General features: G+C 39.9%; 1 protein-coding gene across 7 annotated transcripts; it reads right to left on the bottom strand.

Annotated features, from left to right (window-relative positions):
* Positions 1-175: 175 nt before the first annotated feature.
* Positions 176-22,519, bottom strand: CTCFL (CCCTC-binding factor like). Of its 7 annotated transcripts, XM_071573077.1 has the most exons (10): positions 22,320-22,519; positions 19,725-19,964; positions 16,764-16,912; positions 11,097-11,334; positions 9,308-9,481; positions 8,585-8,718; positions 7,224-7,344; positions 6,303-6,452; positions 5,294-5,407; positions 176-1,583 (listed from the first exon to the last, which is right to left on the bottom strand). In XM_071573077.1, exons 3-10 carry the CDS (start codon positions 16,806-16,808, stop codon positions 1,516-1,518), a joined length of 1,044 nt encoding a protein of 347 aa, XP_071429178.1. In that variant the 5' UTR covers positions 16,809-16,912; positions 19,725-19,964; positions 22,320-22,519; the 3' UTR covers positions 176-1,515. The 7 variants fall into 7 exon arrangements, with proteins under 7 accessions (XP_071429178.1, XP_071429177.1, XP_071429181.1 ...); XM_071573076.1 differs by lacking the exon at positions 19,725-19,964; XM_071573080.1 differs by lacking the exon at positions 19,725-19,964 and having other exon boundaries at positions 9,308-9,478.
* Between the last annotated feature and the right edge of the window lie 3,172 nt (positions 22,520-25,691).

The raw sequence follows: 25,691 nt of genomic DNA, 5'->3' as shown, positions 1-25,691 counted from the left end.
CAGGTTGCAGAGGAAACCTGGGATGCTTTCCCAAATAACTGAATTATTGAGAACAGTTAGAGAATATTACAGAATATTTCAGTACTGTTTCATGACATGAATAATTCCTGTATATTCAACAACTCCTCGACAATTACTAAATTAAAATATTTAAAAATTGACATCTGTTCAGAATATGTATTGCTGTAAGAGATATTAATACATGAATACTGGTCATAAAATACATGAATAATATTATTAAAGTATCTTAGTAAAATATCAATCTAAATAATGATGGAAATCTTTGCATTTGCATCATTATGCAAATTTTTAATCACAAAGAACAATTACTGTTTGCTGTTAAAGAGCATGAGAGCACTAGGAATGACTCCTGAAGAGGTCAAAACATTTATTCTAAATTTCTAAAAGGACACATTTCTAGCTTCTAACTATCAAAAAAATAATTTTGCAAGTTGAGAGATAAATACATCTTTTATTACTGTATTCATATTCCACTTTATGCAGTCTGATTCTTGTGTGTTGGCACAGAATGAGTCAGCTTTGTTATTACCAACCAATAATTGAACAGTGTATATTCATAAAATTCACCAAGTAATTAAACAACTCTGCTGCTTAGATTTTATAACACCAAAGGAAACAGCACAACAAGAATAAACTCAACAATATTATTTAATCAATTAGCATAGACAAAAGTATTATTAAGTCTTGTCATTGCTAAGAATAAATGAACTTAGTAAAACTTCAGCATTATGGGAACAGACACAAACCAATAAATATGAACGTTTATAAACACTCCATTAACACCACTGTCATGGAAAGACAAAACAATGGGTAATTCTGATGAATTCAAGCACTCTGACTTCTCAGGTTTGCCAAAAACACACTACAAAGCCAAACAAGGTTTCTGTCACTGAAGTGGTAATTTTTATCCCTGTATTTTTCACACAAATGCTTTTTCACAAAATTGTATTTTAGCATAGTGAATTCTATTAGAAACTAAAGTATTTGTAGAAAGGGGATTTGCAAATGTGCCTTGCATTAAAACACTACTGCCTTTCATGTGCAAAGCACAAACCACCTGAAGTTCAGGCAGCTCTCAGTGCTGTGGAGCTCCTGAGACACAAATCTGCCTCAGATCAGTCTGCAATTCTCTGAGTAAGGCTGGAAATACATGAAATGCAAGGTGAAACAAGCCTATCCAATTTTTAATAAATTACTCTGAAATTCTCTATTTGTTTCTCATTCTGTTGTTACATGTGTAGAATAAACCAGGTGGAGGCTCCCTATAATCTTCACACTTTGGCAGTGGTTTTTAGGGGTGAGGCTTCAACAGCTTCCAAACAGCACCTTTTCTAAGTTTCTAACTGGAGATAGTTCCAGACTTTGAACAGGTCAGTTGTAACTACAGAGAATAAGCAAGACCAGTCTGTTTGTGAGTTACTTGTCCTTCATGTCCATCCCTTTCCCAAGGGGCTTCTGTTTTGTGTTCTCTTGGAGCTGCTGTTTCTATTTCATCTAAAACATCTCACTGGCACAATGTTCATTTTTCACAGTAGAGACATCTTGGAATGATTGCAGGGCAACTTTGGAAAAAAAATTAAATATTGTGATGATTAACTAGAAATACAAGTAAATATTTCAATAAATTTAACAAATACACAATTTAATTTAGTGGAGAAAATAGTGCCAATATGTAACATCTTTTATCTTACACTTTATCTGGGGAATGAATGTATCTTATGTTGGATATTACATTACAAGCCACGTTACTGAGTGTGGTATTCTCATCAGAGGAAAACTAAGCATTATTTAACTGGAAATTTAATTATTATATATATATTTTTTCTTTTTCTAATTAGATTATTATATACATTTTTTTTAATTACTAGTAACAGCAAATCATTGACAGCACCACAAGTTGACAGTGATATATAAATACTTGCAAACATCAACTTTGGGGAAAAACCTTTTGAAACAGCACAGAAATTTCTAATACTTGTGTGAGTCAATGAATGAACTGAGTATTTGCATGAAAAACATCTAAAGATACATTATCATAGCTCTAGAAAATCAAGCTTTCAGATGAAGATATTTGCAAGATACCAAAAAGAAACTGTTTGCATGTAGGAAAACATTAACAAATAGCAAAATCGAATTACTGCAAAAACATAAACACTGCAGCTGTAACACTTCTCTCTAACCATACCATTACAGCCTCACCAGTGAAAACAGAAGTGTCAATGCTAATGTAAACTCAGCTGCTGATATATATTCATTAGATTCAGAAAAGCTCCCAACATTTCTTCTTCTCACTATGTCAGATTTTCTCTGTGTTATTGCCCACAAATCAGTGCAGATACAACCTGATACACAAAAGGTGAGGTTCTGAGACACCCAGGCCTAAGATGTATCTCCATTCTTATCTCTTACTCCAAAAAAAATCACCTGAAAAATCCTGTCAAGGAGACTACTATTGCTTTCAGACACCATCTGGGAAGAACAGGGACAAACAACAGGATATTCCAGTCAGGCAAAGCTATTTTTTGGCCCTGGTGGCTCTGAAGGTGACCTTAGAACCAGTTCTCACTCTGCAACAGTGCAGAGACTGAAGTGGCAGAATAAACAGTGTCCAGAGCTACCTACAAAGAGCAGCACTGAGGAATTAGGAGTGATTTCCTGACTGCACAGACATACTGAACCATGACCTCTATGAGTGGGCCTGATCATCCCTGCAGTGGGACAGAGGCCATTTAAAACATTTTATTACTATTTGATCACTTCCTGGTCTAAGTATGATAGAAAGAAGGTGAACAGTTTCTTCATTAAGATATGCTACATGATCTGTGATTAACAGGCAGTCTGAGTCCTGACAGTGAAAAGTTTTCAATCTGGTCTGTATTAAAGAAGTGTATTGTAAATCAGGAGCTCTCAAGAACCCTCACTGTGGTCCAGCTCAGCAATGATGTGTCTCATTCTCCTTTATAAAGGCAAAGGGAATTTGCAAAAGGGAAAAGAAAACTCTATTTGCAAGCACTGCTAAGCAGGGAGTTGAGGAACTTGTTTGGAGCAGGGGAACAGCCCAGAATGGGCACCTGAGCAATGACCCAACACAGATGGCCAGAATTTCTGACCACAGAAAAGCCTATTCTGAACTATTCTTCCATTATTAGCTTCACTAAGAAACAGTAATGAAACAGCAGGGAAGACTCACTGCCTCAGCCTTTTAGTCTCGATTCTAATTTACATGATTAAATTCTAACTTATTTGCTGATTACCTTCTGGCTTTACATGCTTTGGGGTCTCATGGATTTTATTTTTGCCCTTGATTCCCTCTCTGGGTGCAGCAGTTTTTGCCCTTACCAATCCACAATTTTCAGCATGCTTATGCATATTTTTCTGTTAGTATAATGAAGAATAAATATACGAATAAAATATTAATCTAGGTAAATAATTTAACACACACAATTATGGTTCTGACAGACAAATTTTGGAACACTGACTTAGTTAACTACCTTCATAAAACTCCAGAGGATTTTCCAGAATATGTATTAAAATTCTGCTTTAAAGGAACACTGCCATTTGATAAAATAAAATTTACCATTTTCTGGTTCCTGGATAAGCAATAAAGTTTTACATGTAAAATTTGTACGTGGAAAAAAGGTTACACGTATTTTAAAGCATGCAGTTAACTCAAAATGAGAAGTATGTTCTCACTGCATGTGGTTTTGAAGTGAATCGTAATTTCTTACCTTCCTTGCTGAACTGGCCCTAGCACCCTTTCACATCAGCTATCTAAGTTCTTCAATTTCTCTTAAATTTCATACCCACACTGCCTTTGTTTATTTATGAATTTGTCTTCTTATTTCAGAATATCACTGTATTAAACATTAGTGACTTCAATACTGGATTGTAGAACCAGTACTAATCCTGAAAACATGATGTGGCAGAGTATTTTCTACACAAAGTGGAATACTATAAAGTTCTTTATTAATCCCCCAAAGCACGGTCTGGGAAAGAAAACAAACTAGTTGTGCTGACCTAGCACTAAGGATTTAACATTCCAGCCAGTACACTGCTTTTTACTCTTAGACTCACAGAATGGTTTGGTTTGGAGTAGACCTTAAAGCTCATCTTGTTCCAACTCCTGCCATGAGCATCTTCCACTATCCCAGCCCCATCCAACCTGGCCTTGGACACTTCCAGGGATGGGGCAGCCAGAGCTTCTCTAGACAACCTGTGCCAGGGTCTCACCACTTTCACAGGGAAGATTTTTTTTCTAATACCTCATCTAAACCTACTCCCTGTCACTTTGATGACATTCCTCCTTGTCCTATCACTACATGTTCTTGTAAATAGTCCTTTGTGCCAATATGATCTGCAATACTTGCTAAAGATAATTCCACTGAGATCCCTTAAAGTAATATCTTATCCTGCCCTTATCCATCTTTGCCCTTGCCATGTTTAGGACATCCATAAACTGTACCCTTAACGTTACAGCCGTGGTGCTTCCTAAAGTGAAGAGTGAGAAGCTGCTTCCATCCACAGCTTTTGCTCCAGCACAAACAAGTGAAGAGCTTCTCACCAGTGTGAGTTTGTTTATTTTATGTGCAATTCAGCATTCATGCTGGAACAAAAGTATCTGTAACATTACTGCCCAGCTCTGTGGCACATGCACAAACAACCCTCACAGGCACACAGGGAAGTGTCAGGGTGTTGCACAGACTCCTTATTTATCCTCCACTGTGAGCAGATGCTGAAGAACACACTGGGATACTACTCCCCCTTGGAGGAGGTCAGAGGTTTTCCTCCTAACTTTATTAAGGATTGCTGAGAAAATAACCAGACCAGAGTAATGCTACATTCCAATGTATCAAGGCCAAAGCTATCCCAAATATCCTAAATGTACTCTCTAAAATAAAACTCTCAGTTCAGACTGAATTTACTCTGCGTCACTGCTGAAAATCACATTTTAGGCTCAAATACTGTATTTTGCTCTTATCAGACATCACTGAAAGTGATTGCTCTTACTTTATACTTCTAAGCAGTTTGTGTACAGAAGATTTATCAAGAATACTTTCCAGCATTTCATTTTCACTGTTTATTTGTGAAGGCTTTACGCTGGACATAAATGTAACTACACAACTTTAGTTAAACTGCAGTCACAAAGTTTTTATAACCCCAAAGCCAATAACACTTTGCCAAACCATCAACTGAGTGAGCAGTGTTTTCTCAGGGAATTTAAACACCTGGCTACATGTGTAGCTGCACTGAGCACATTTGAATCTTTTCCCACCTCTGTGAGTCTTCTTGTGCTGAAGGAAAGTGTAGCGCTCGTGGAAAACGGCCTCGCAGTCCCTGCACTTGATCGCCTCTTCCACGTAGGAATGGAGATTTCGCAAGTGGACATCTAAGCAGTTATTAAAAACAATTAATTTTAATGGCCAGTTTTTGATTTCCTCAATTTTGAACAAGAGATGGACTGTTTATATCCCCGAGTAATGCAAACCTTGTTGAGGGAAACACAAAAGAACCTTCGGCGCTCTCTCTAGTTGAAATAAAATAGCCCAAATAGGCAAATTAGTTTAAGGTAACTAAAGTTGCAGCAAGATGTTGTAACTTTCCATAGAAATCAGGCAGTTATAAACCTCAATCTTATTGATTTCCATGAAAATCGTTTAATAAATCACTTTTAAAAATTCCAGTAATTCTCTGCAAAATTCCAGTAATTCTCTGCTTTAGTCTATACACAACAATTAATTTAAAAATGCTACCCAAAGTAGTATTTACAATATTAAAATGAAAACTGCAAAAAATATATGAAGGAAGAAATTGTAGATATGTAAATAATAATTCCACTTCTACATTCAAAGATTTACCATACTTTAATTGGATCTTTATTTGAAAACACAGATACTAAAGGCATTTTTGGTATGCCTAAGTAATTTTTCAATATAGCTTTTTCATATATTTCGGGACACTTAAAATTTTATGTAGGTTTTGTTGTTACTGATCAGCTCTATTGCCTCACACATTTCTTACCAAAAGACAGAGGGTCACAGTGCCACAGGTATCAAAGCTAAATCTTTGCTACTTTGCATTTTAAACAAATTAAAACATCAACCACAAGATGTCACCACATCCCCTTGCAGAAGGAACTTACCTGGAAAACAATGAACACATTTTCCATAGAAATATTTAGTGCTGATATGAAGTCAGATATATTTTGTGCAATTTTGTGAAAATTAGAGATTTCACCTCTACTCATCGCTTCATTTCGTTTCAGTTTTTCCCTTTAAACTCACCTAAATCACTTTTTCGGGAAATAAAGGTACTACAATGTGGACACTGGTGTTTTGGGACATTTTCTCCGTGCTTCTGTAACATGTGGATTTTCATGCTACCACTTTGAGTGAATCTGGCCTGGCAAATACAACATTCATAGTGCTTTTCCCCTATTAAAAAGATATTAAAATAACACACGATTAGAAACTCAACTTATTGGATACAAATGCAAATTCCCACAGATCTCAATATCCATGTTCCAACAACAACAGTCTCCAGACCATGCAGAAGTTACTATTAGTTGACAATGCACAAAAGGGTAAACAAGTTTCTGTAAGTTTATGTAATTGATTACAACACAAAGTCTGGGTTTCCAGTATCTACGAGTCCAAAATTGTCCTAAGATATGAACCAATGAGTGATAAATAGGGATATGTGGAAGATTTGATTCAAAACACACTGTCACACTCTGATGAAACTAAAACACTCATCATAACACACATTACATATTGTATCTGAGCTAAGTTAAATCCTGAAGTATAGCATAGATATCAAATTACTTGCTAGCAACCAGGGGCCACACAAATGTCCATGTTTTGAACAGACATTTAAAAATCTCTCATCGGATACGTGTCCACTTAAAATCAACTCATTGAGAAATGAAAGTGATAACTTGATCCACAGAAAACAGCAGCACACAAATGAAATGTTTTGCTAATATAAAAGTAGTTTAGGAAGAACAGCTAGACTGTAACTAATAGCACTGTACAGCCAGACTTCCAATAGCCAAAGCCAGAACATTTAAAGAGAACATGTTTTTTAGGCATGTTTTTACTAAAGATTAAAAAAGGGCTAATGTAGAGTCTGAAATCAGATCAGTCCAACCCTATGAATGTTAAGGGCCTAAGGCCACAGACTTGATCACTGCACCAGAGTCCTACCTGTGTGAGTTAACATGTGCCTTTTCAGCTTGTAAGCATCTTTGCTGGCATAACTGCACAGGCCACAGGGATAGGGACGCTCTCCTGTGTGCGAGCGAACGTGCCGTCTCATCTTGCTGGCCTAACACAAAATAAGAGATTTTCTGAAGTAACACCTACAGCAGAGACATAATGAATTAGAATATAAGCAATTTTACACAATATGTCCATTGCAATTTAAAATGTTGTGTTAATCCCAGAATAAGCACTCTCCCATCCGTGTTCCCCCCTGCACAATCAGCCTGGTCTATTTCTTAGGTAACACTTCTGTACTCTTTCCCCAGATGATCTTACTCCCATGTTTAGTGTCCACTTAAGCAAAAGGAGAAATTTTATAGGAAGAATATAACAGCTAGAATTTTAAAATGAAGGTATTTACTACCATCACACTACCTGGACATACCAAACATAAAATTCTTTGAAAATACTTAGGAAAATAAATGAAAGACCAAACTCATAGCCAAAGTCTATTTACCTTGAAGTCCCAAGGAAGCACTTTTATTGCATTTAATTCATTCTACTTTTTTATACTGCTCTGATAAGTTCTACATAAATGTTGTAGATATGCAATTAGGAGTTAACAAATTTTCAGTTCCTCCATTTATAAATATACTTAAGGAATGCACTGCTAGATCCATTCAGATCTACAACATTATTCACTTTAATAAAATTAAACATGACTGCCAACCTTTGCTATACAAAAGTCAGTTTCCATGGCAGTACTAGAGAGCTCCTTCAGCTTTCCTCATTCAGGTAAAGCTCACAGGAATGAGAGTTCTGTAAGAGCAGTGAGTGCTGAAGAGTTCCTTATTGAAACAAGGGGAAATAATAGAATAATTTAACATAAACTGTCAGAGTTTTTAAAGATGCAAGCTATCAAAAATCTAATTAATAAGATAAGGTGCATGGAATAAAGTTCAGGCTTGCTTACGGCTTTAGATCTGGACACAGCACATAAAAAATTCAGATATTGAATATCCACTAAACAGTGATTCAATCATAGGTGACTGTGATTCAATCACAGGTGCACTTCTGAAGCCTCTTTTTTCCAACTGAACCCTTAAGAAAACTCTTAAGTTTTTTATTTCTTGATAAAGAAAGTTTCAATCCTGGAAAGAAAACCAAACATCATCAAGCATATAAGCATAACACACAAGCTTCATGTCAGACATGGGCTAGTATTGTCCTACAACACATGGAATGAAGTGCAAATGAGGTTTTGTAGGGCCAAAGTCACACACACACATTGTCTAACAATTTTAGCATAATAAAAAAGAAGATGCCCTTAAACCAGTTTTAAAAAGCTAAATTATTGTACTTACTTCTACACTGGAGTATTCACATATTGTGCACTTGAAAGGCTTTTCTAAAGTGTGTTTGTATCGCCTGTGTCGGGACAGCTCACCCTTGGTCACAAATGCTGTGTCACACTCACTGCATTTGTAGGGTTTGGTCCCTGCAAGAACACACCATTACAATTTTGTAATAGAACCTTTTCTGATATTCTGACTGTTAACACAGAAAAAATCATGGAATGGTTTATTTTGGAAGGGATCTTTAGGCTGTCTCCTTCCAACTTCCCTTCCACTATCCCAGGTTGCTCCAAGCCCTGTCCAACCTGACCTTGAGCACTTCCAGGGATGGAGCATCCCCAGCTTCTCTGGACAAGGTGCTCCAGTTCCTCCCCATCCTCACAGTAAGGAATTTCTTCCATATATATGTACACCCTAAGTTTCTTACAAATATAGTTTACCATTTTCCTTCATATGTTTATCCAGCAAAGTGAAAACATCACAGAAAATTCTACCATGTATACAGGAATCAGTCAAAATTTTTTAGAATGGTATTTAATAAAATAGACAAATACATACCTAGAGAGTGACTAACTACAGACCATGTCTTTTCATTGTGGAACAGCAAATGAAACCAGAGAAACTTCTGAGCAAAAAATTATCCCAGAATACAGAACTAAGGTAAAGTCTCTTGCCTGTTAATTCAGCTCTGCAGAGAGTATGTCAAATGAAGCATTTCCAAGTGTTAGATACCTGTATGTGTGTTCATGTGGTTGTGCAGAAGAGTTGCTGTATGAAAAGCCTTAGGGCAGAGGTGACACACAAAACATTTCTCTTCAGAATGGGTTTTCAAATGACGCTTCAGGTTTGATAATCTGACTGAGGTGAATGTGCAGAAAAAACAGCTGAAACCTTCTTTTTCTCCTGCTGGAACACAGACATATTTAGATTGTATGAGGCACAAAATAATGACTTTACATTTTCAAAAAATGGTACCAATTTCAATAGAGTCCCTCTACTCTGGGTAAAACTCTGTCATATTTCTACACTAAAGGGCTTCATTAAGACTTGAGTGATTTGCCCCAAAATAGTGCTATATGTTAATGATACAGTTGGGAATCTAATCTCAGCAAACCTAACTCCTACTCTAGCTCTCACCTCCAAGACAGGATGAAACTTCTTCTCTCAATACCATCATTAAGACGTGGTTCATCAAGGCACTTACAACCTGTGCAACACACTTCTTGCTGACAACTGTGTAATTAGTACTAAGGAAGCTTATTCAAAGCTTTGGAAATGGCAGGTTAAACCATTCTCAGCTCTCTGGTAGTCCTGAATCTGTAAAGTGTATATTAAAAAAATCACGATGTAAAAGCCTCTTTAGAATTACTAGTTGAATTTGAGGGAAAAAAAAGAATCAATTCCTTGAAGAAGTCATAGAATAAAGTTCATGGCACAACAGTAATGAATTTCTTTTGGGAGTAACAAGATTAAATGTGCAACACTTTCAGTTATGAAGAAGATTTGAAACTGTGAAATGGCAAATACGTCATATTTGAGGAGTCTTTCCAGAACAGTTGTCTCAGCTCCCAAGTGCACTCTCTGTAATGTTTTTCATGCTGAGACCAAAATGCATTTTATGCAATGCTTTATACCACACAGAGCTGTGCAGATCACACTTCACTTCAGTAACAGCAAACAAAACCACTTTATTGTCATTTATTCATTGTGGATTCATGCCCACACAAAAGAACATTGTTAGCTTTGTTAAAGCTGCTCAAATGTGCTTCCTGTAAAGGCTGTAACTAAAACAAGGGGCATTAACAATTTGTAAATATCCATAAACAATCTCAGCCAAGCTATCTCAACATCCAGATACTACAGCACACGTTACAGACTCAACATCACTGATGTCCTCCAACTTTTACAGCACACACAGACAGTTTCTAGGGAAACAGATGCTTATCTGTTCCCTTCCAAGTCAGTCCTTAACTTCTGCAACATACTTTTACATTTCTGAAATCTTAAATCAGACATTTTCTGTCACTTTTATTTAGATTCTGGGACTTTGCTGACAGGTCTTGATTGATACTTGCTCACCACCCTCTGCCAGCAACACAGAACAATTCTAAGCTCATCCATAAACCCTCAAAAAAGCTCATTTTCAAGCTGAATGAGCGAACTAAGAAACTAAATAAATTACTAGGTTTATTCAAAGGCATTTATACAATATTAACTTTGAAATCTCCCTGGAGGTTTCAAACACCACATACTGTTCAAAAGACCATTAATTTCTAAATGTCATGCACAATGTCTCTCCTGAACACAAGGCAGATGACATCAGCCTGAACAAGATCTTCTAACACTTAATGCTGAAAGGAGCTATTTCTTCTTCCAAATTTCCACAGAATGTTAAGACTTAACCTAATCTACACTTAACAATTACCACTCTGAGTATTTCATGTAAACTTCAGCCTCACTTCAAAATCTCACTCAAAACATGCTATCCAGAAATGATCTACAAAGATTATTAACGTTTTACCTTTTTTCTCATGTGGCACACAAGCCTCAAATTTTACAGTCTTGGCATTTTCTGATACAGTTGTATATTCCTGCTCTTTACTTTCATTACACATCTCTGACAAATTCTCATTGTCTTTGCAGCTTTGGCTCTTTGTTTCCCCAACTGTGGAAAAAAGTTTCTTTCCTTCCCCCTCTTCAGATGGACTCAGCTGCTGGATGTTATTTTCAAACGCAATGGCACCATTATCTCTGTCAATCTAATTTAAAAAAGAAAATGTTTAACAACTTTCTCAATCAACAGCAGTCACTAGTAGCAAATCAACTGAGCAGTCAACAAAATACAAGCTACCAATTCATTTTGATTTTCAGTCTCAAATGTGATGGACAAAACTGCAACAAAAAATTTGCATTTAGCACACAAGAGCCTAACTGGGAAGTGAACAATTACTAAAATTGAGCCCTAAATCTTTGAAATTGTAAGTAAAATTTCAGAGCATCATTTTAAGATTACACCACTGAGAAGGCAATACCCTCTACATTTTAAAAAAAATTTTAAATTTCATTTCCATACATATACCTTTTAAAATAAAACATGAAGTATGCTCTTAGTTTTTCATCAATTATAAGACTTCTGCAGCCTAATTGTAATGCCTTCTTTGCCATAAGGCAATTAACAAGGTTGTGATACTTCTTGCATTAACTAAATTTAAACATGACCTACCTCAGAAATTATCTAGTGGTGCATGAATTTTAAAAGAAAAAAATAATGTTTTATTATAAAACCAGTATCTGGCACAGAATAAATAGCAGTGTTGGCATGTCCTTTTAATAAAATTCATTTCAAATGAGACAATATTACCCACCCAGCTTTAACAACGCCTGCAATACTGAACTAACTGAATTATAGAGAAGGAAAATTGTGTAATGCTACTTAAGAGATCGAGGCTGTCAAACCAAATAGTACCAAACTGGTGCACTGAATTAAACTTGTCTGAATTTCAACAAGTTAGTCATCTAGAAAGCCTAAACTTTTTTAACAGATGGGATGGAGTTTTAAAAAGCTGCACAAAGGACTGGACACCTAAACCCAACAAATTCGAAAACACCAACCCTGACATCAGAACTCAATGGGTGTGATAGGATGAGCTAACACTTGTACCTCCATCAGGAGCATGTCTGGTGGTTTCTCTGTGGCTTTGCTTTCTGAACTCCTTCCTTGCAGGACGTGAATCTGGGTCACCTCTAAGTCGTAGAACATGCAGATGCCTTCCCGCAGGGTCAGAGTCATGGCCTGGGGCTCGCTGTGCCCCACGGCCTGGCCCTGCCTCTGTCCCTGCTCCTGTCCCTTCCCTATCCCCATCCCCATCCCCATCCCCTGTCCCTGTCCCTTCCCCATTCCCTGGGTCTCGCTGTGCCCCACGGCCTGGCCCTGCCTTTGTCCCTGTCCGTGCTCCTGTCCCTTCCCCATCCCCTGGGGCTCGTTGTGCACCACAGCCTGTCCCTGCCCCTTCCCCTTCCCTTGCCCCATCCCCTGTCCCTGCTCCTTCCCCTGCACCTGTCCCTTCCCCTTCACCTGCCCCATGCCCTGTCCCTGTCCCCGCAGCATCGCTGCCCTGGGCCGGCCCCCTCCTGTGCCCTGACACACACACAACGCTCAGGGCGCGAACGTGGCGGTGCTAAAGCGGCCACGGCCCCGCTCATTCGCTCGCCCTGCCTCGCCCTCCCTCTGCCCTGCCGGGTTCCCGCAGCCCTGCGGGGCCTGTTCCAACGGCGGCGGTCCCCACGAGGGCCGGCCCGGGCGGTGGGGCCGGGCCGATGGGGCCGAGCCGCGGCCCTGCCCCTGCTCCTGCCCCGCACGGCGCCCGCAGCCTTGGCCCGCCCTCACCTGGGGGCTCCCCGGCCACGCGGCACCTCAGCAGTAAAAACACAATCATCCATACTAATAAACCCAGGCTTAATTGGAAATGTGCACAATTTAGCAGCTTTCCCGACATCCAGTGCTTAGCGGCTCTCTCACCCCCCCAGTGCAGGGTGTCCCCCTGTCTCGCACCCTGCCCTCTCCCGGGGGATCCCACTGCTGTTCTCACCTGATAATTCCACACGGGCACAAAGCCTTGAGGGGGCACAAAGCCCTGAGGTGGGTACACCCTCAGAGCTTTTCCTGCGCAGGGGTGCCCCATGCCTGTCCCCTCACGGGCAGGGCACAGCGAACGCTGCGCCAGCTGCTGCCATTCTGTCACCCTCCAGCTCTACATGGACATCTCTCTGTTCTTAATTACAGGCCCTTGACCTCCCTCTGGGCTGGAGGCCACGGGCCTGAACTCAATTGGTTTCCCACTAGGAAAATATCTGGAGTGGCTCCCATAGTTCCCTAAGGGAGACCCTTGAGCCGGGGGAGCCGAGTGTAGCTGAAGGGCTCCAGTGAAATCAGCTGGAATGGCTTTGCAGGGTGATATATAAGCATTGTTATGCTCTACTTTAGGCCAGGATTGGGTATTCATTCAATAAGTTTAAATTAGAGTTCTACAAAGGCATTGTAAAATGCCTTTGAGATAAACTTGTGCGATTTGAGAGACTTAATGTTTAATTTTTTGTGCCCTTCTAGACTAGCAATTTCCACCTGTCAAATGTTATATAAAGGCCCACTCACTGTGCACGATCTATTACAGTGTAAAGGACAGATGTGGAGCTTTAAGTTCTAGCTGAGTGTATTGCAGGGTATGTTTGTATGTATGGCCAGACTTGGTGAACGAAGATTTGGGAAGGGCTCTCCCCCCGTGGGTGGGCCCTTCCAGCCTGCCCAGTGAATGTTTTAGGTGAGGCACAGCGTGCACAGAACTGGCCCCACCGTTTCAGTCCTAAGGTCCATTTGCCACGGCCGAGCGAGCTTGGACAGTGACAGTGAAGTCCTCAGGACTGTCACAGCACCCGGTGCTAACCAGGGCTGACCCTGCTGAGCATCCGAGATCTGATGGGATGGCAGGAAGGCATTGAACTGCCAGGGGATGATCCCCACTGAGACTCGAACCTTGGGATTCAGAGTCCAGAGTGCTCTCCATTACACCATGGGACCAGCCCTATTGCAGGGTATAGCACACTGCAAAGGGACTGCAGTCCAGTGTGCTCCAGGTCCTGTTAACCTGAGTTACTGAACACTAATCCAAGCCCCAAACCATGCCTGTGGAAGTAACCCAGTAAAACTGGCATTTGGGAAACATCCATAGCACAAAGGCAGCACACACCACTGGCCTGTCGAGCTGTGCCCTCAGCTGAGGTGGGTTATGCCCAAAGCCATTACATGGTGTGTCTGAGCACAGTTAACACCAGTGGGTACCCAGGAACCACACATTCCCCTTCCCATGGGATTTGGCAGGGTCATTATTGTTGTTCCTCTGTGGTGGGAGCCTGGGCTGTGTAGCACCATTTGAAAAGCCAGTGAATTTGATTCCTGCAAAGAGTGTAGCTGTGAGAAAATACATCAGTGGGGCCACTGTAACTAGCTGTAAGAATGAAAAATTAAAATCTTCACATCTTGAAAAAGTATGATTTCAGATCATTGATGTTATTGGACCTTATCCTCAGAGACAGCAACTGAAAATCTCATAAATACCCCTGACAACAACTACTCCAATCCACAGTTCTGTAGATTCTTAAGTGCAAAAGTAATATAAAATTTTTACATTTAATAACTGCAAGTTAGTAATAACTATTCTTCTACTTGTAATCAACAGCATTCCAAAGCAATTATTTAAGGCTGAATATGTATTCCAGCAATTTAGGGATGATGCTTTAGTTAGACACCACATTATTCATCATCCACGAATCTGTGGGCTCTCAAAACTAAAGAACATGATGCAGAATACACAATATATTCACATAATTATGCTGCCAGTAACTGTGGCCAGAGATTTTACTTCTTACACATTTCTGAATCTTTTCAAGTTGCTATGTGTACTGTGCAATTATGATAGTTGAAGAGCACTGTAGGAAAAAAGTTGTTATAATAATATACCCCCCTTTAGGTCATTTTAATGAGGTTTTCTGCACTTCAACAGTCATCAGCTTCCAAGAGCTGTCCTGCCTTGCACTTCTGAATTATTAATACCAGCACCATCCATGCAGCTACAATAAAGGTCTGTCATTATTTCCATTATTAACTGATATTTTCAAGGATTTATAACTCAAATGCAGACTAGCCCTTCAGTTCATTTTTTCTTGAATTTAAAGGAACCACTTGGATCAGCAAGCTGCAAATTCACCCAGTTTCTGATTAGTTTTTGACACACTAGAGGTTAACAGCTCCATAATGGCCATTATAGTCTGTTGTGTGTACAGTCTCCAGTTACCACTGCTGCTGCACCGTCTATCTCAGCTGCAATCAAGCTTCTACCCACTCCTCTGGGAGTCTGGTTCTCTCTTAACACATCAACAGTCTGCTGAAAAATCTATCACTAAAAGAAGAGAGGGCCATTTTATTTTTAAACTCATAATTATACTTTGGGGGGTAAACATTCAGTATGAATTATCGTTTGTTAGGAGTAGTTTATAAGGGATATAAGGAATTTAATGTAGGCACATTTTCTTGTGCTAAAGTAACGCTGCATAAAGAAACAAAATTCAGCCACAAAATTGCAGATAAATTGCTGATAAGAATCTACCAGTGCATGAAAGTGAATACATGGACAACTGAAATCCTCAATCAGCAGAGTAAATTCTACCCTTGGCTGCACTAAGGAAACACAGCGAACTTTGTTCTGATCTGTGGTTTTCTACCCAAGTATAAACAGTGCAGCTAATTTTTGTAATGAGTAAAATACTGGGTTATCTGTTCAGATTGTCAATCTTAAATCCGAATAATGCCTTTTATAATATTTAAGATGTTTACTGCTTATTAGGTGGGGCTGACTTTTTTAAAAAAGCTCCATTGCCACTTACATAAAGCATATTTGACCTTGAAGGTAGTTCTAAGTTTCCTTTCCTTACTGTGTTTAAAAAATCACTTTGGATGACTGCAGAGGCTGTTTAACAAGCCTCTTCTGTGATGCTTTGCACCTCCATCACAGGTTCTAAACTGCAGTTCTCTGATGCCAATGGAAGGATTGCCATCAATTTAACTGCATTTGGAATTAGGCCCAGAATAGATAACTATGTGAAGGAATGATGGTGTGATTTATTTACACATTTTTGACCTGTCCACAAAATGAAGAGTAAATCAAGACTGCTGCAGTGCACCTGGAAGAGAAAAAAGGGGGGAAAAAAAACCCAAAGTAAAAAGCCAAACAAATAGGCTCCAATTTAACCTCCAATACTGATAATTGTTTCATTTATGATCCACCGTATTGTAGTTGAAAACTCCTTCTCCAGAACATGACTCCTGTTAGCCTACGAGAAAACCCAGTCTTTGTTGTGACTAATTTTGACAGCTTTAATATCATTTTCCACCTGGCATCTGGAAAGTTTTCCATTTTCACTTTCCTCCAATGTCTCACTTTTGTTTCCAAGTCTGTGTCGCCTTCACACCGCACCTGTCAGAGCGGGGTCTGCGCCTTAACCCTGCTCTGCAAACACACGCGCCTGGGCTGTGCTCTTACCCCAGGGACAATCGCTGCCTCCATCACCTGTTTTGCAGTGAGAAATTGCCCCTCTTCATAATGACAGCAGTACATAACCTCCTTCACACCATCACCTGTTTCAGAGGAAGCGAGTTTACTTTTCTAACCTTCTCATTCATCTGGCTCCTTTAAACATTGTTCAGTTCTGGTGCTGTTGTCAGCTTGTGCCTTTAGTGTCCCACTTTCACGGAGATGAAGCATTTCTTCAGAGACCACCAAGTACCTTAATTAAAACAAAAAAGAAAAAGCATGTCAACTAATGAATGAAATTGAAACAACAAAAGTTATATTCTTTTGGATACTGTTCTAAGCAACTGAAAGTTGCAGACTCAGAATTAACTCAATGCTTCAGTGCTGGCTTGAAAGACTTTCAGGAGAAAATTTAAAGTCTGATCACTTTGGAAAGAAGAATATTATTAAGATATTTCAGCTTTTTTATTTCTTTGTTTGTTTGATTTTTTGTTTTTGTTTTCTCCCCCTCCCCAAACCTCTGGGTCTGAGATGAGAGCTGCAGTTCATTCGAGAAGACTTCACTGAGGATTTGGGTCTGACTTGGATTTCTTGTCTGCCTCAAAGAACACAATTCTCTGCTCCCCATCTCTACAGTCATATACAAGCTAGTCAGATCCAGGAACATCAGAACATACAGTCCTGTTTGTTTCCTTATTCCCCAAAGCAGAGGGAAGGTGGGAACACAGCAAAGCAAAGACAGATGGGAATCATCCTGGAGGGTATTGATTGACTGGTGTCTAGGCAGGCTATAAATTGCCACTTCTCAGTGCAAAGAGGAGGCTGAGGAGAGCTGCAGACCTGTCTGGGGCACAGTCACCTAAATACAGGCTGTGCTTAAGGCATGGGGAAAGCCAGGCTTTGCTCTCTCTCCAGTGCTCATCCTGACTTTGAGAAGACAAATCATCTCTTTAAACATGACTGATTCTTGTAGCAGAACCAAAGCAACTTGTATTAAGTTAAAAGACTTAATGGTTTCAAGTGTTGTCTGGGCTCTTAAAATCCTGCTTCAGACTGTAAATGATTATAATTATATAAGATGACAAAACCCCCAAGACATAATAGTGTACAGATGTGGGATATATAAAAGGGGAAGTATTTAACATCAGCTTACTGGAGCTGAAAGTACCAGGGATGATTGATTGCTCAGACACAAGTCAGGGAAGTGGTCTAAAAATTATTAACCATAATTGCAATTTGTCTATTAACTGTTTCATCTAACATTATGATATATTTAGAAACAATCCTGCCATTCAGTAATGCACTGTTTGCTGTTTGTGGCAAACAGCAGAGGTGCGTGCCTGGGTCTGTTTGGAAGAAAGGTGTTTATTGGGAAGGACATTACTTCTTCCATTTCAAAAGAAATTAGCATGGTTATACGGTTAACTACACCTCAGTGACTTCCACTGTTTTTACAGAACACTCTTTAATCCAAGAGATAGCAAAGAAAGTTTTAAAGACAGCTCCTCTTAGTTAGTTATTAAAGGTTTCTGTTGCTGTTTGTGCAAGGGTCGAAGAGCTAAAAGTTTAAAAGGCAGAAAGTTTTCCTCTTGTTTTGACTAAACGGGGGAAACGTGCTAGAGCTGGGAAGAATTTGATTGCCAAACACTAAAAGAGAAGATACACAGTGAGAAAATATAGTAAAGGTTTAACCCAGCTGATGTAAGAAACAAACTCCAAGGATGCCCATGTTTCCTTCTTTTATCACATTGTTAATCTTTAATCAGAGAAACAGTTCAGAGAACAGCTCTTTGTGCACAGCTGAACAGACACCAGAACCTGGAAGTTAATAGGATCACAGAATGGGACTATTAAATCATTCTCCTAATGAATCCATGAGTGAGATGTACAACCCAAAGGAGTTCAAATTCTGCTTCCACGTGGAAATGCAACAAGTACACATCAAACCTTGCAAAATCAGCAGTAAGGAGGTGGTTAGTGGGTTCAGAAGAGCATTGTGTTCCTATGCACTTTTTTTCAGCTGAGATAACAAACTGTCATGTGCACTGAACTTTCCAAGGAGTTCGAATCAAGCATCTTAATTAAAAAATCCAAAGAAATCAAGAAAACTTAAGGGCATATTTAGAGATGTATGTTAGTCTCACTTCGCTGAACAGCAAGTGATTTAGTCCTTGATACTTATCAGCAGAGGTACCTTAAATCTTAGTCTTCCACACTACCACAGTGTTAAATCATCACTTAGAGACCATAACCACATAGCCCCACACCTCTCCATCAGGAACTGGTGACAGATATATGGTATAGCAGGCTTAGTTTTACATCTTTTCTGCTCCTGTAAGAAACAAAGTCAGCCTTATAGCCCTCACAGTCTTTTTAAACAGCAAGATGAGGCAGTGCCTAGAAAGCAACAAGAAAAACTAAATGACAATTTTGTGATTCATGGTTATTGCTCTGTTCAGAGCTGCCTCTACAAACTTAAGGTCTCTTGATCTATCATTCATACCCTTCTTCAGTTTAAGATGTCCTCAGCAGAGTGCATTTGTGTTTCACTCAAAATAACAAGATACTGCCCTGGTGCTATTGCAGAGCAAATACCTGAACTTCACAAGGTTAACAAGTGGGTGAGTTTTTTGTTTTATTTGAAGAATGCAAGTGGGTTGCTATTAGTTTGTACATACTAGTTTAAGCTCATGCATAAGAAGCTTCTCTTTATATAAACAGTATTCATATTGTAGCATCCTGAATTAGTAAATTTGAAGGCAGTTACAGTTGGTCAGTCAGCAGACACATGCACAGCAGAGTTAGAATTCTGTCTTCCTAAAAGCATAAGAAAAAAGTATGATCTCCAGGGTCCACTTGAATCCTTGATCTCTTCACTGAGTGTTGTTTGTAGCAATAATCATAATTGTGGCACTCGTCTCGTAGGAACCATTTACACTGACCAAACAAAAGTGCTTTTGAAAAAAATCACATTATTGTCCACCAAAGTTGCCTTATTCCTATTAGAATAGTGCTAAGCATAAGTGTACAGTGTGTAGGATTTCACCTGACTTGTTAACACTTACATAAGAGTTTTTCAGTAAACACAGGATCTGATACAGGGATTATTGGTTTTTTTGCAATGTTGATTTTCCTCCAGCTGCCAGGTTCAAGAACCAAAAGGTATGTAGTGCTTGACATAGGCACATTTGCCTTCTGACCCTTAGATGTAGTTTGGCTTTAATTTCTGCACAATCAGCTCTTCTATCCTGTTGTTTGGCTTCCAGTGTTATAAAATGCTTGAAATATTAAACAAAGCTGTTTTCCTGGGGGAAAAAAGTATAGAACAAACCTCACTTGAAACAGAAAAGACAGTTCAGCCCAAGTTGCTGCTTTTGTATTGCTATTGAAAGGAAAAAACAGGTTACAGTAAATGTTTTTCATTTCAAATAAGAACATACCAGTTGCATTACAGTAACCCAGCAGGAACTATCTGTGGCACAGACAGAAAAATAGGAAGAGATAATGACCATGTCTAATTATGTTTTAAACTCCTGTAGCCAGGAACTATCAACCAAACAAGGAGAATGCGTAAGAACAGGGAGAAATTGTCATTATCACCTCCCAACTCCTTTCCATGGATATGATAAAGGTTTAGGGATGCAAAGTTATATGTCTAAAGCCAAATAGGAAATCCATGGCAGAGGAAGAAACAGAACTTAAACCTTCAGAATCTGCACCCACACTTACTGGTTAAAGCCATCCTTTTTTAAGTAAGTCAGCTCACAAAGTACACACAGAACTGGGACCAGTGGGACACCCCGCATGTGACAATGGACAAAAATGCTGGCAAAGAGAAAAGGTACATGGAAACATTTAAAGAAAAGAGGAAAAGTACATTGCACAGGTAGATCTGGGTAACCCTGAACTGATGACTGCCAACAGAGTGCTAGCTGGCAAGCAGAGGATCACAGAGAACAATGAACAGCATGCAAGAGGAACGAGCCAGAGGTTGTCTCATCGTACTAAAAATAAACAAATTTAGATTTTAAAAGGTGCTCCTGTGCCATTTCTTTAGGCCTGAGGAGGTGAAGTCTCTGTAAAAGGGCAGAGTTAGCACAACCCTAGTTATCCACAAGCCAGAAGCTCTTGAAGAAGAGGTGCTTGACCCCGTGTGCAAGCATTTGTTGGTTATCCCTGGTATTCCCAGGTAGGAAGCAGGGAGCCCTTGACAGCTGCAAACACACACCTCTGTGGTCACCAGATTTCACTCCAGCAAGGGTCATCGTTTTTTGTGCAAGCTGAATCTCAGAGCCATCTGAGCTTTGTGGGAGTGAGCAGAGCAGATGCTGCACAGGTGAAGGGAAACGCAAACCTTATGGTGACTGTTCTCCACTGTTTAGCATGGTTTGTCCCCCTCTCTCCTGGCTGTGGTTCGGCTGCTCATCCAGCCAAAAAAATTGCAGTAACCATGCAAAAATCATAGTTATGTTTTGGCTAAAGTCAGCCAAATTCTCTGTGTGACTGTTAGACCTTCTGCAGTAGATGAGAAGAACTCCTAAACTGACAGGACTACACATAGCTGGCCACTGGTCAGGTTACAGTGGCTACAGAGCCCATTGCTCACATATGGACACTGATCCCTGAGAGGGGTTTAGAAACAAAGGACAGCATTCCTGTAAGGAGGAGTCCCCAGACTAGAGTCACAGCTCAAGAAATAGCTCTGAAAGAGCTACTGGTTATCAAGGTTAGGATTAGATGACCCAATCCCACCTCCAGAGCTAATGAGCTGGTGCCAGAGAAGGATGAACGGTGAATAAGCTGCTGCTCAGAGCCAATAAGTGAGAACACACCACCAATGGGGAACCACCTGCAGCTCTGCAGGGGGCTGCCATCCCCACCTGAGAGTCAGGTGGGAACCTGGAGTACAAACTAAGGACCGTGTGTTTCTGAGAAGGGTCACCATTGTGACAGAAGGGAATTAAACCCTCAGTATCCTTCACAATGTGTGGAGGTGTCAAGGTGCCTCCCTAGCCAAGACTCCAGTTTTTATTCCTTACAGGAGAAAATGGAAGAGAGATCTCCACCTCCCCTGGTGACTGTAACAATGTCTTAGAGCCTGCAAAAGTGAATTTAAAAATTAAGTAATAATAATAAAATCAAGAATAACTATCTTATCTGCCAAAGCAGAGGAATAACAAGCAAGAAACCAGTGTGCTCATGGTATAATATCAGCATTGGCATGTACCGGGGCACAGTCAGGACTTTCCCTAAAATACAGCTCAGGATTGAGCACTTCAGCTGATACTAAACTAAGTATCAAAGGTTGGTGACTTTCTTCAGAGACTTTAAACATGCATCAATGCATGTTCCTGGCTGCCAAAATTTACTTCCATTTGTTTGAGAAATGCTAGCATGTCTGTGGTGAAGCTGAAAATGCTGGACAGGCTAATGGAAGTGCAGTCTAAAGATGATAAATCTGGATTTTTTTTTCCTCTTTTCCATTCCTCTGCTATCAGAACAACACACTTAACTTTGAACACAGGCAAAAAAGTTACATCACCTATGCAGTGATCCAGAAACATTTTATCTTACAATCTGCCCATGACAAGTACTCTGTCATTTAGGGTTGGAAGGAAGGAGGTAAGAAGCAAAGCCCTGTGCTCCTGGGTTGCTGCTACCTGTTCTGCCTGCTCCCAGGGACTCAGTCTCACGGTTCACGCAGCGCACGAGGAGAGGAGCGTTCAACATGTGTGGTCAGACCTCCAGACCTCCTGCGGATGGGTCAGTGCTGAAGAACTGCCTGGAAGGAAAGGGACTATGAAGTGGAAATATCACAGAGGGCTGTGCAGGGTCTGGAATGAACACCTGGCTCAGTCACAGACTCTTTTGCAACTGTAGGCAATTTGTACGGTTCATGTTTTCTTCTGGAAGCTGAGAGAACAGTCCCTGCCCTGCTCTCTGTGAGCTGTTTGCTTGCAAGGGCTGCCCTTGGAGTTGTGTACCTGGTCCAGCAGCAATTGCAGTGTGCTCACTGCAAGAAATAACAAGCCAGAGGCAATGCTCCTCTGCTAGAACAGCTCAGAGAATCTTTAAAAAAAGCTACAATTTCATGACAAAACACCCAAGTGACAAACTCTTTGAAGGAGTTGTAGGATAATTAGCAATGGGAGGGGAGTAGAGTTTCTGAGTATTATTACATGCCATTAACAACTTTCAGAGCTCATTGAGAGTGCTTTGTTGCACCTTGGTTTATAGTGATGAGTTAAACTTTCTAATGACGCTTTTTCTGAACATTTAAGAACCTTTACATTTATTATATTGGCTTCCAGTAAGTCTATAAGTCTAAAAGTGCTCAAAATCTCTATTTTGAACAGCCTGAATAGTGTCCATCAAAGCAAACATCCTAAAAACCCTCCTTTCAAGGCACTTGTTGAACACTATCATCTCAAAATGTCAGATTCACATGCATTTAAATGATTTGACAGCTTCCAAGAAGGCACCTGATGAGCATCACATTCAAGTGTCAAGAAGCACAGAGAAAAAGTGCCAACTGAAGAAATTTTATCAGCTATTAGATGAGCATTATAATGCAGTTACTACTAAAAAAAATCTCATTTAAATGGAAAATAAACTTTATATTCAAGATGATTTTTTAGAGACCTTACATTGCCCCAAACCATGCCCCATGTTTCTCACTAGTGAGATATTCCAGAAACTGAATCCAGACAGCAGACACATACAGGGCACACCAGCACACACTGGTACTGAGTGAACACCTCAAGACCACTGTAAACTGAGCTATTGGAGGTGCTACTTCTGGGGTTTTTTTGGGAAGACACTGGGTGTGATGAGAATTCACAATCTTCAGTTAAAACCTTTAATGCCTTCTGTTGGCTGTCTAAGATCTGAATCTCTAAATAAGAAGATTCTTGGAAAAAATCTTGGCCCTGATTTGCATATGCTCCAGTTATTTCATTGCACCAAATACTATGTGTGTTTTATATGGGGGCTTGAGGCTTACTGTGTGTTTGTGATACGCTTTGAGATCCTATGATGGGAGGTGTTACCTAAATACAAGTAATTTGATGCTGAAGTGTCTAGAATTCCCAGTGGACATCTGCACTTGAGCCCTGCTGCCATCACAAATGAAAAACATTTGGAATCCTTAATGTGATTTTTAATGGACATATGTTCATAACATGGTGCCACCAATTTGGCATATTTAGTGTCTTCTCGAGAGAAGCCCACAGTTTGTATAGCAAGATTGTGGGAGGTTAGGATTGCAGTGTGAGAAAATTTGCACAACACCTGCCTGACTGTAATTAAATTGGCAGAAATTAATGCTCTGGGTTTGGAGATTTTTTCCTGTTCTGAAATCCGAAGAGACACTAGGACTGATCCTTCTATACTGCACTGTTGTATTTAAGCTTTTATTCTGACTGCTTGTGCTACAATATGATCATTTTCTGGTCTACTGTCTTCCTGACCACTGAGTATTGCTGGTTTACTCTCAGTTGTTATTTCTTTATACACTGACTTACCTGGCCAACAGAACTCAGTATTTCTGTACATCACTGAAAAAGGGTTCTGCTTAGTATTACTACAGATTATGCCCCATTTTATTTTTAATTAAATACTTAATGATACATTTTAAAATTAAACCATTTGGCTGAAATATTTCTGATCAGCTCCACCAACAACACATATGTGGACTCTGAAGATGAACAGCAACACTGCCATTATTAAATTATTTTTGGCTTTTACCTTTGTTTACAGCAAAGCCCTATCTAGAACAGTCTTTAGCACCTCTTATTCCACCGGATTTTTGTTTTCCTTTTCAGGAATGTTTGGCCTTGCAGTGCATCAAGGACAGCCCCTCTTACCTCACTATTCTCTTCCCTTGTTTACAAAACATAATAAAAGGCTTTGCAAGAGAGATAGAGGATACAGTCCCAGGGGGCGTTCCTGCAGTGGGAGGTTCAGCCCCACAGTATTTTAGACTTGCAGGGCAGGAAGTTGAGCTGCAGTCCTGATCCCTGCTGTTCTGCCAGCCTGGCATTTCAGGACCTGTATACCCTGTGTATAGGATACTCACAGCGATTTTGTGGCTTTGAAGAACTCCCTGAAACTTCGATGGAATTCCCAGATTTCCACTTCTGCAAAACACTGATGATAATATTTTACATTTGTGGTGAAAGCCCCATCAATATCAAAAAAGACAGGAAGATCAGCCTTTTTTATGGGCATGATGCCCTAAAACGGAATAGGGGAAGCTAAAGAGGTAAAGACAGGGAGGCAGAAACAGGGATAAGAGCTCAATGTGTCCAAGGCCACACTCTAATCCTAAGAATTATCAGGGTAGTAGTGGCTGCCAGAACTGATACAGATATGGTCTCATGTTCCTGTATGTACACCTGCCTACCATGTATTTCACACATAAAACAGTGTGCAGACCCATTTCTGAGCAGTTTTGTGCCTTTTCTTTGAGTACTAATTTAAGGATGGGTTAATATTTTATGACCTCCCCCCCCCCCCCCCGAGCTCCCAGTAAAATAAAACATAATATTTGAAAGAGGAGGTTAATTACTGAGATAGTCATTGCTCTGCCTCTTCTGAGCGTGTAGCAATAGAGAATAATTGTTTGCAAGAGCCCAAAGCAAGCAAGCAAAAACTTCCTCTCTCACACTGAAGGAAATTCAACATTTAGATTTACATTGGGATTTTTTAGAATTACATGGACAAAAATAAAACCTCCAGGCCTTGTGTATGTAGTGGTTATTCAGGTCTGTCAGTGCTCACTGTTGAACTTTATACCCGGATCAGGCAATGTTCCCAAGGTGAGTAAACACTCCTTGGACGAGCCTCCACTTCACAGCCAACTAATGAGCATCTGCCTGCAAACTGTGCCATCTGCACTTTGCCTCCGTGAGTGACCTCTGTGTTCCTGGTTCCAGAAACTCTCTGTACTCAACCCTTCCCACACGCCGAGCAGTCATGACGTTTTTGATTTCAAAGCCAAAGTGGATTAAAGTTTGGTTAAACTGCTAAAT

Source organism: Pithys albifrons, chromosome 18 (genome assembly GCF_047495875.1).
Source record: "Pithys albifrons albifrons isolate INPA30051 chromosome 18, PitAlb_v1, whole genome shotgun sequence".
Classification (NCBI taxonomy): Eukaryota; Metazoa; Chordata; class Aves; order Passeriformes; family Thamnophilidae; genus Pithys; species Pithys albifrons.
Note: the sequence above shows the minus strand (reverse complement) of the source record. Positions and strands in the feature narration are given on the sequence as shown.

Excerpts from the sequence above, each read along its gene's own strand:
- CTCFL (XM_071573077.1), bottom strand. The coding sequence starts at position 16,808 with ATGAATGAGAAGGTTAGAAAAGTAAACTCGCTTCCTCTGAAACAG. Across the intron at positions 8,719-9,307 it reads CCACATGAACACACATACAG|GGACCAAACCCTACAAATGC; the intron begins GTATCTAACACT and ends GTGTTCTTGCAG. Across the intron at positions 5,408-6,302 it reads TTCCCGAAAAAGTGATTTAG|ATGTCCACTTGCGAAATCTC; the intron begins GTGAGTTTAAAG and ends ATAACTGCTTAG.